The sequence below is a fragment of the Protopterus annectens genome, chromosome 9.part0 (assembly GCF_019279795.1).
Source record: "Protopterus annectens isolate FY-2018-M chromosome 9.part0, PAN1.0, whole genome shotgun sequence".
Classification (NCBI taxonomy): domain Eukaryota; kingdom Metazoa; phylum Chordata; order Ceratodontiformes; family Protopteridae; genus Protopterus; species Protopterus annectens.
The window spans coordinates 1,069,049,167-1,069,058,604 of NC_056743.1; the positions used below are offsets into that span (position 1 = coordinate 1,069,049,167).

The following is a 9,438-nucleotide window of genomic DNA, read 5'->3' on the forward strand; positions in this document are numbered from 1 at the left end:
CTGTTATCCTTGTTTATGGTTTCTGGTAGGGACAAGGTTCTGTTGGGTTAGGTGAGAGTACAAGATTGGGCAGCAAGCTCCTTCTGAAGGAAAGGAGACAGGAGCATTATGGGTAAGGGGAGGAGCTTTGAACTCCGATCAGATGCTGGATATGCAGCCGAGTCGGAATCCGAAATGGATTTGGGAACCCACGGGTTGAAGACAAATGAACAACATCTCCGATGGAAAGTTATGGTGAGTACATAACTTCATTTTATTTAAGATTAGGAATTTTAAGTCCAGACAAGGTTGATCCATGTATAACTTTGGATGTAGTCCTAAAAAAATAACTTCATATGTTTTGAGGGTCAAATGTACAGACAAACCACTGGAGTAGCAATGAGGGTGGCATGCGTCCCTAGTTTAGCAAATTATGCTATGGCCCAGTGGGAAGTAGAATATGTTTTTGGAAGTACCTATACTGACTGTTGTCTATTGTATATTGGATACCTTGATGTTATGTTTTATATTTTAGATTGACACTAAGGAAGATTAGAAGAATTTGTCATGTATATTAATACAGTGGACTTTTAGAAATTCACTTCTCAGTTTGATGGGCTCAAAATTGCTTTTTTGGATGTGGAAAATCGTTTTTGTTCTAATACTTTTAGAAAATCCACATTTTCAAATATGTATTTACATTTTTCAAGCTGGCATCCAATATTTCAAAAGGTGGTGGTGATAAAAGGCCAGTTTATCCGTCTGGCTAGGATGATTTCTAATGTGGACACATTTTGTTTAGAATGTGATACAGTATTAGGAATGTTCCATAGTTGAGAATATCCAGAATATTTTCTGGTTGAAATAAATAAAAAAAATGAAGTAGTTAATAAAATGGGTTTTATACACCCATTTTGGGCCCTAATAGGAATGTAACATCCGTAATAACCAGGCAGGACAGGTAGAGAGTAGGTAACAACAATTTTGATACTGCTAGATGTTTCATAACGACATATACTCTGGACAGTCCCTCTATTGTCAATTGTATAAAAAAAAAATTGGAGGTTATTTTTGAGGGACGTTGATTTGGTGGACAAATTAGGGGACAAGCCTTTGGTCACATATAAAAAAGACACGTCTTTGAAAGCTTTTAATTGAAAAGAGAGTGTAGTAGATCTGAAAAAAAGATAAACAGGCAGTTTGGTGCTTCAAAATGTGGCAGCTGTTCCCAATGTAGCTATATTAATACTGCTGACAGATTTGCAGTTGGGGACAAGGTAGATGTAGAATTGCAGGATATTTTCATGTTATACTTGTTTAGCCCAATGTAATTGTCCTGCTTTCTATGTTGGAAAAACTAGTAGGCAATTTAAAAAGTGTATACATGAGCACGTTGGACATTAAAAATAAATCAACTTGTGTTGTACAGGCATATTGATAGGTATGGTACACATAATTTTAATTTTCTTATAATGGCACAGGTTAAAAAAGACATACAAGGATGGGTTATTAAGGAATATTTGGATAAAAATGAGCTTAAATGGCAGATATTGGATGCTACGAATCACTCTAGACTTAATGATTTCTGTTCTATTTATTAAAATTAAAGCTTTATGGGGTTAGCTAATATTTATTAGTGTGACTAACAAGTCATATTTTATATAAATATTTGTGTAATTTATGCATATATTATGTATTTATGTGCTATGAACTCCTTGGGTGATTGGATCATGTGTTGTACATTGAGGGGTATGTATGGGTGTGACTTTTAAATTTTAATTGTTTCGATGAAGTTCTTAATGAGTAAAAGTGCTTAACCTATAAAGTTTTATGTTCCTTTGGATGGTGGTTCACTGTATTTTCATCTTTCAGTTTTTTTGGTTTGGTGAAATCTCAATCACTATATTCATCTACCCTCTTTCCCTTCTTCCTAGTCTGCCAGTGAAAAGAGGTTCTTCACACCTTGAATTTGCATAGACAGCTCAGATATTTGGACAAAACTAAAGTGATTTGCAAATCTGGTTAGCTTTTGTTTCCTTTCATACCAGGTCTTTAGGTTTGGCTATTTTTAAGCAAACCATGTCTTCTGGATTTCTAAAGTCCGTTGTTTTTTGTTTTTATGGAAAATGTCTTTCCTCATCCGTAAAGACTCATTTTGCCAGGGCTGTTGCTTCCTCTGATGCTTTTTAAAGGGGTTGGATGCCAGTTCCTGCCTTACTGGCTGCTACTTGGTCCTCTGGTCTACTTTCATTAAACATTACAAGTTAGATGTTATTTCCACGGCCAGAGCTGACTTTGGCAGGGGGTATCAAGCATAGGTTTCTAGTGGTCTCTTCTGTGCTGTTCGCCCTTCAGGCATCCTCTTGAGCTTTTTTACTATCCTCTGTTATGAATACTGCAGTAGTGATATGGAAGGACATAAAGTTGTGTAAAAGCTTACCTTAACAGTAGATGTCCTTCTCTTCACTCTTGCAGTTTTCACTCCCTCCTTTGCTCCTCCCCCCTCTGCTTTAGCCTGGTTCTTTCTTTGCCTCCTGGACGAGGAACTCTTATCTTATTTTTTTTCCCCTTCCTTCTGGATGCACATATTTTTCTTTGTCGCTAGGGATGTGGTGTTCTTCCTGGGGCTTTTCGATTTCTGAGTATGGTCATCCGTATGTCACCTTTATGCTCTACGCCTGTAAGTACTTAAGTGTTTGGCATACTGGCTGGGCGTTTGGCTGTCCTTGGAAGGAGATCCCTTAGATTATGAATACTGTAACCTATCAGGAGACATTTACTGTTATGGTAAAATTTTACACAACTGTAACCTATAAAGAGAAAGACATTTACTGTTATGGTGAGATTTTGCACAACTTTACTTTATTTCGATTTCTGGACAATTTGCTCCTCACTGCTTCCACAAAAGTATCGTTGATCAAGACTTGATGGTCCTTGCTTCATCTGTGTCTGTCCTTTAACATTATAATGAATTATTAAAAGTTTAGCCTGGAAGCAGTTTAAGTTTTTAGATGTGGTCACTCAGATAATGTAACTTCTGCAATAAAGATGGACTTCCCTTTACCTACAGGCATCTCCCATTCTTTAGGCTCCCAAGCCTTTCCTCTGCTTGGATATATGGTAGCATCTGTCTTCCTCCTGTAGCATGATTTCATGAGAGCTTTACAGTGGGCTCTAGCAGATGCCCTTCCTTATCACTGTTGCAGTATTCTTTATTCTTGGGATATCCTGCAGAGGATAGTCCAGTGGAATTACCAATGTATTAAAGCCTTTACATCTGACGTACAATACTAGGAGGGTTTATGTCCTATGAGCAAGCTGTAAAGTACACGTGATGTAGAGATGCTTAATTCTCCGAAATGAAGTACTCCAAGAGCCAGAGTAACCCCATTATTCTCCTATACCTGTTTACTTCCCTTTTCTTAAGGACAGTTACCTTTGAAAACAGTTCATTCCTTTTTGCCCCAGGTTGCTTTGCAGTCTAGTTTGAACCAGTCCATTCACTTGCCAGTATTTATTTTTTTCAAATTTCAATAACAAGGAGGCATTTGCTTCATTATTTGGATGTGGATAGAACCGAAAGTTTTAGGAAGTGTCCAACATTTTGTATCCTTTGTCAAGACAGAGTAAGTCTGTTTCCAAACTGACCCTATTGAAATGGCTCTCCCAACTAGATCTCCTTTGTATATTCATTGAAGATTATGTCTTTACTTTTGTGAAGCCTAGATATCATCCTACTAGAGCAGTGGCTGCTTTGCCTTTTTCTTACATGCCTCTGTTGTTGTTTGTGCTGCAGCTACCTGGTATAGCACTTAGTCTCCCATTACAAATTGGATATTCATTGTAGGTCAGGAGCTTTGTTTTGGTTCCACTATTTTGTGGAATGTTCTCTACTGTGGCCCCCCTCCTCTTTTGGCTGGGGATTATCCTTCAAGTCAAAACCAATGAAAAAGACGACAATGGCTATGAAAGCTATGTATTTAACATAACAGTAGGTTATTGTGAACCATCCATTTCCTCTCTCCATGCCTCTTCCAAATTGTCACTTTTTAGCGCTGTGCTTCCAAATGGCCTCTGGCATGTTCTCTAAGCTGGTGTGTTAGGGGGTTCTTATATGTCACCTACTTTTCATTGCTTGTTTTATTAACATGTTCAGATATGGTGCTATTTCAGGGAGATGTCATTACAAACTCTGAGGATTGACTGTGACAGCAAGATATTGTGGGTAGAGGAGGTAGCGCTGTTGTACTGAGAGATTCTGAAAGGCCGATGTCCCATTTAGTCTGATCTGTCCAGTTCGTCTTGTGGGTTATTAGAAAAATCCGATCTGTCTTTATGGTCAGTACATACCATTAACAGTGTGGAAGATGAAAAGTTTTTTTTACACTTCTTACAGGAAGGGTCTGTGTAATGTGCATGCCACACATGAGAAGACTGCTTGATAGTATTACTCTGCATTGCATATAAATTTAAGACTGCATGGGGTTAAGAAACATGTGAGGCAATGAAGTGTTAGTAATATTTGTCTTCAAGGAGAACCATTAATTGTAAAATGAAAATTTTAATCTAGATGACACATTTTATCTTTTGTAGGCTGTAAACGGAGTAAGAAATGAAAGCATTGAAAATAGCAGATTTGCTGAGACGGACTAGCAGAAAAGAAGACACTAAAAGCTTATGCACAGAATTAGAGGTGAGAAATGTTGACATGATCATTCAACAACATGCTCCAGATTTGCAGTATTTGTTGTAATGTGATGGTGTGCAAACTGCTGTTTTGTGGTTTATAATTGTATTACAAGGGTTAAAAGTGTGTGTGTGTGTGTGTGTGTGTGTGTGTGTGTGTGTGTGTGTGTGTGTGTGTGTGTGTGTGTGTGTGTGTGTGTGTGTGATGTGTGCATATACACTTGACACTGTAGAGAAGGTTGCTTATTACTGTCCATTGTACTTTGGACGATTGAATGTGGCAGCATGAGGAAGGGTCATTAGTTCAGGTCAATCAACCCTGTTATAAAATTCAGTCATAGTTTCCGTTATTTTATGCGAAGAGGTTTAATAAATACTACTTTTGGCAAGAGTGGTAGTTTGGACTCCCCAAGGTCTGTATGCAGACTGAATTCTCTAATGTGGACCCAGGACTTGCTGATCACTAGCTAGTTTATTAGCACTTGAAGTTGTATACTCCAAATCTGTCTTCATTCCTTTTTTTTTAAACATAAAAAGCTCAGTGAGGAGCATTTATTATGCAGATCGCTTTGTTAATCTTAGACCAGTAAATAGGTAATATGTTTGTATGGAAATAAAACTTTGTACATGTTGAAAAAGAGCATTTTGTTAAGACAGAATTCAGTCCTCAAGTTTAATTCTGAATCTGTACATGCATCTGGTTTCTTCAATGGTTTGCCATGGATAGAGAAATGTAACAAGACTGCTTAAGTTGGATTTCTGTTTTCAGAAAAAGCTATTGCTACATCATAAATTCATTTAGAGAACTTCAGGAATTTGTCTCTGCAACTTTTGAATGTCAAAATATTCTCATTGTTTGAAAGAACTGGTTGTGAAGGTTGGTAGGTAAACTTTTTTTTCTCATACAGTTTACTTCCTCAACAAGCTGTACAAGTTATTGGTTCAAAAATACTTTACAGAACCAATGTTGGTTTCAGGCTTTGGACTTCCCCATGATTTCTGGATTCTTTGTCTCCCATAAATCTGCTAGTGCCCTACAGGTTTTTATGGCCGTATTTCAGTCTGTACTGCCTTCTTTCCTGCCCTTTGTTACATATGATGTTAAGTGTGGGTAAACTAGTTGGAGTTGGGCAGAAGGCTATAAAAAATTGCTGTCAGCAGTTTTGCTATCGAAAAAGACATGGTCCCTGTACAGGTGCACTGCAGAACTCTTAAGATGAAAATCCTAGTTCTGGTACAGCTTTTTCTCATGAGTTTAACTTGTTCTTTGAACTGAGGGTGGTGTGAACTGGATGTTTTGTTTTGGATTCCTAATCCTGTGGAAATCTGAATTCCTTTATGTTGTGGAGCAGCCAGAGATCAGAATATTTGGTATCCCTGACTTAGGGAATAGTGTTGTCAATGTAGGCATGACTTGCACTTGTGTTAAACCTTGGAATAATCAACACCATCCAAGGTACATGGTTACTCTGGACTGGAACAAAGTGGTTTTATGCTCACAACTTTTCAAGCTTCTAAATAACCAAACTGTCTTGGGATGCTAACACATTTTCAAGCTTCTGAATAACCACAAACTGTGTTCCTTAGCTGCTGAACTACTTTCTATTCTACAACCTCAGAAATCACAGCTACTTGCTGTCTATATTGCAAGCCTGCAAAACAAGCTCCACTCTGCAGATAACTGCTTCTCTGTGCTAGGCTTAAAACTCTGGGACATTCTCCCTTCTCAAATTAATCATCATCTTATCAAAAGTCTGTGACCAGTTAAAAACATACCTTAAGTTACTTGCTTGATGCAAATGCCATCTCTCTGGCCATATTGTGTAACTCTATAATTATCTCATTACTTTATCATTCTGACTTTTTACTTCCCCTGTGACTTATTTTTTTGTTCCAATGTTTTATTAAAGAGGAAAAAGAAAAAAAGTATATAGTACATTGGCCATAATGAACAGACAAAATTTTACAAGAAAAACTAAATCAACGGTGTGCATGATTTACAGAAGCTTAAATATTACATATTTTTTTTAAAAAAATTTGTGAAGCAAATATGATGATAATTAAGGAGGATTGAGTCCACTACAACCTTCTGATGTGTAGCTTGCTCTGTCATTGTCTGTCTCTTGTATATGTGTACCTAATAGTCTTGGTGACACTTGTATTTTAGTGTAATCTACACAACTTTGCACTTTGTATGTTTTATTGAATGTTTGTTGTTGCATTAAAGTTTGCATTGCTCTGTATATTCCCTGGGCTGAGACTGAGATTTGGCCATTTGTGGTTAGAGTTCTATCACTTTATAAATAAACTTTCCCATGGATTATCTGCAATTGGATGTAATTTTACTATAGTATGCAGTTCAGATGATGTGCATCTGCAATGTTGGCTCTGAGTTGGCATACATAGCCACATATTACACCTATTGCTCTTTCTCATCTACTCCTAGATCGGAATTGCATCTACTGTCAGATTTAGAACTTTTATTTTGTCACCTTTAGCATCAAGCCTTGGATACTTATTCTTCCTTGAATGCAAAATTAAGGCTGAATCTTTTTCTACAATTTATTTGCTCAAGCTATCTCCTTTTCATTGTAACCTCTTTCTGTAGTTGCATTTCTTGTAATTCAGAGCTGGAGTGAGAATACGTTTCTTTCACTGGTGACTGTGGAATTGCCTAGATAATTGGCAACTGAGTAATTTAAAGCACCTCCTAGGTGCTCCAGCAGATTTTCGTTGTTCTGTACCAAGAATACCCTGTGAAGTTTATCTGCAATGTGTGGTTCCTTCCTTGGAATCTATTACTAACATTCTCTAAAATATGAGGCGTTTTGAACAGACTTTATGAATTTTGCTTTATAAGGGTTTGTGGTCTCTTGCTAGTGAAATTGCTCCATCACGTATATAAACTGATGGAAATGTCTGTGTTCAACTATTCGTGATAACTGTTCTTTCTATTTGGGCACATCTATTGAGCAGTTGCAGCTGTTCTTGACCCACAGACATTCTGCCTAATCTCCTGTAGGAAAACTGCTCTTTTATCCTATTCTGCCTGATGACCCCCCACAGTACTGCAACTTTCAAGCCCTTAATTACCCAGTGAACAGCTCCCCTGCTAAGCTGCTCTTTCTAATGGCATAGTAGTTTAAAAAAATCCAGTTTGGAGCTTTCTTTTGTTCATACTACTCCAACTGCAAGTTATGGTCAATGCTCTCTATTTGTTCAGGTGCTGTTGAATACAAATGTGAATTTTATCTTTGAATAGTAAATAAGCATTTGAAACCAATAGAATGCTATAATGATGACCCTTTACCTTTTCTTTTACTTTAATGCTTTTCTACTTGTAAGCCCCACAGGTACTCTCCAGGGGAAGGGGCACAAGTCACTGGCTTAACATCAGGCTTCACTTTTGAAATGTTTTGGTAAGCTTTTTAAGCTTGCGAGTAAAACAGGATATTACTGCATTGGTTTCGCATGGTGTCTAAGATGGCTTTGACCATGTGTTCCCTACACAAGGTTTCTTAGGTTTTGTGTGCATGCAGTCTTTACTTTCATACTGTTAATTTCCTATCTTTTCATAACCAGTGACCCAAGGTATTGGGCAAAATAAATGTAGTATTTTTTTCAGATGCAGCTATTTGAAAAACTGAATTTTCATACTGATGCTTGGTACAGTCAGTGACTGAATATAGGACTGTTTGCTGGAACCAGATCTTTCCAGTAAACCATTGATGCCATGTCATCTTTGGCCTCTATTCTGGATGCTTTATTAGTAAGAGTACATTGCGCTATCTGTCTTTTAGCAATTACCTGTGTTTCTTTGATGGCTCATTTTTGCCTTACCTGGCACTTGATTTTACATGACTCTTAATTATTAACTGTCCACTAGTAATTTTTTTTTTCCTGCACAAATTAAGTCTGGTCCCTTTTATGTTATAGATCTGTACCTTGTTTCAACATTTTTGTATCACAATCATTTTGTGTCCTATTAGACAATTGTGCAACTTTCCAAACTTGGTCTTTGGCTTTTACGTCTGTAACCTAAACATCTGCAGTCTCCATAACATTAGTTAGGAAATGAAGCAGGGAGAATCACTTGGGCAAAGTAGTGCATTAGTTAGTAATACTTCCTTGGCGAGAGCTGCCGGTAGGAATGCAGCGCCTTATAGAGACCCTTTCACTTACGTAAAGAATGTGTAGTAATTGACTTCTAGACTTGTGATGATTATTGCACTTGTGCTGTTGTTTTTTTTTTTTTTTCTTTTTTGCTTGTCAAGAAAAAGAGTTGAAAACATCATGCCTTCTGTTTCAGAAGCATGTGGGAATGCTGCACACTGAATTTTGGCTTTTCAGACAATCCACTCACATTAAGGAATTTTTTTTGACAATATTCTGCCAGCTTTGCTTCCGTTATAGACAAATTTTCAAGGGGTTGCAGAGTAAGTTTTTTTCATCAAAAATGTATCTCCCTACAAAGGTTAAGTTTTTTTGGGAGGGAAAGTTTATTATATTTATTCTTATCTTTCATACATAAAAATTTTTTTCAATAATTATATTTTAAAATTTTAAATTTTTAAAAAAGGGGATTTTAATATATTTTGTAAAGGTTTTAATTTTGGTTGTTTGAAAATTTTTTTTTTAAATTTTTAATTATTTTTTATTTGGTGTTTTTAGAAAATTAATTATTTTTAATATTTTTTTATGTTATTTGGGTTTAAATTATTGTTTTAAAAATTTTTTTATTAATTTTATATAATTTTTTTTAAAATAGTTGGT

At 36.5% G+C, this 9,438-nt stretch overlaps 1 protein-coding gene across 1 annotated transcript in view; it reads left to right on the top strand.

Moving 5' to 3' along the window:
• Positions 1–9,438, top strand: part of ESPL1 (extra spindle pole bodies like 1, separase) — a 2,570,648-nt gene that overhangs the window by 50,876 nt on the left and 2,510,334 nt on the right. The window contains exon 2 of the mRNA XM_044083892.1: positions 4,573–4,672. Within this exon, the coding sequence (XP_043939827.1) occupies positions 4,592–4,672 (81 nt within the window). The 5' untranslated portion in view covers positions 4,573–4,591. The remainder of the gene's footprint in view (positions 1–4,572; positions 4,673–9,438) is intronic.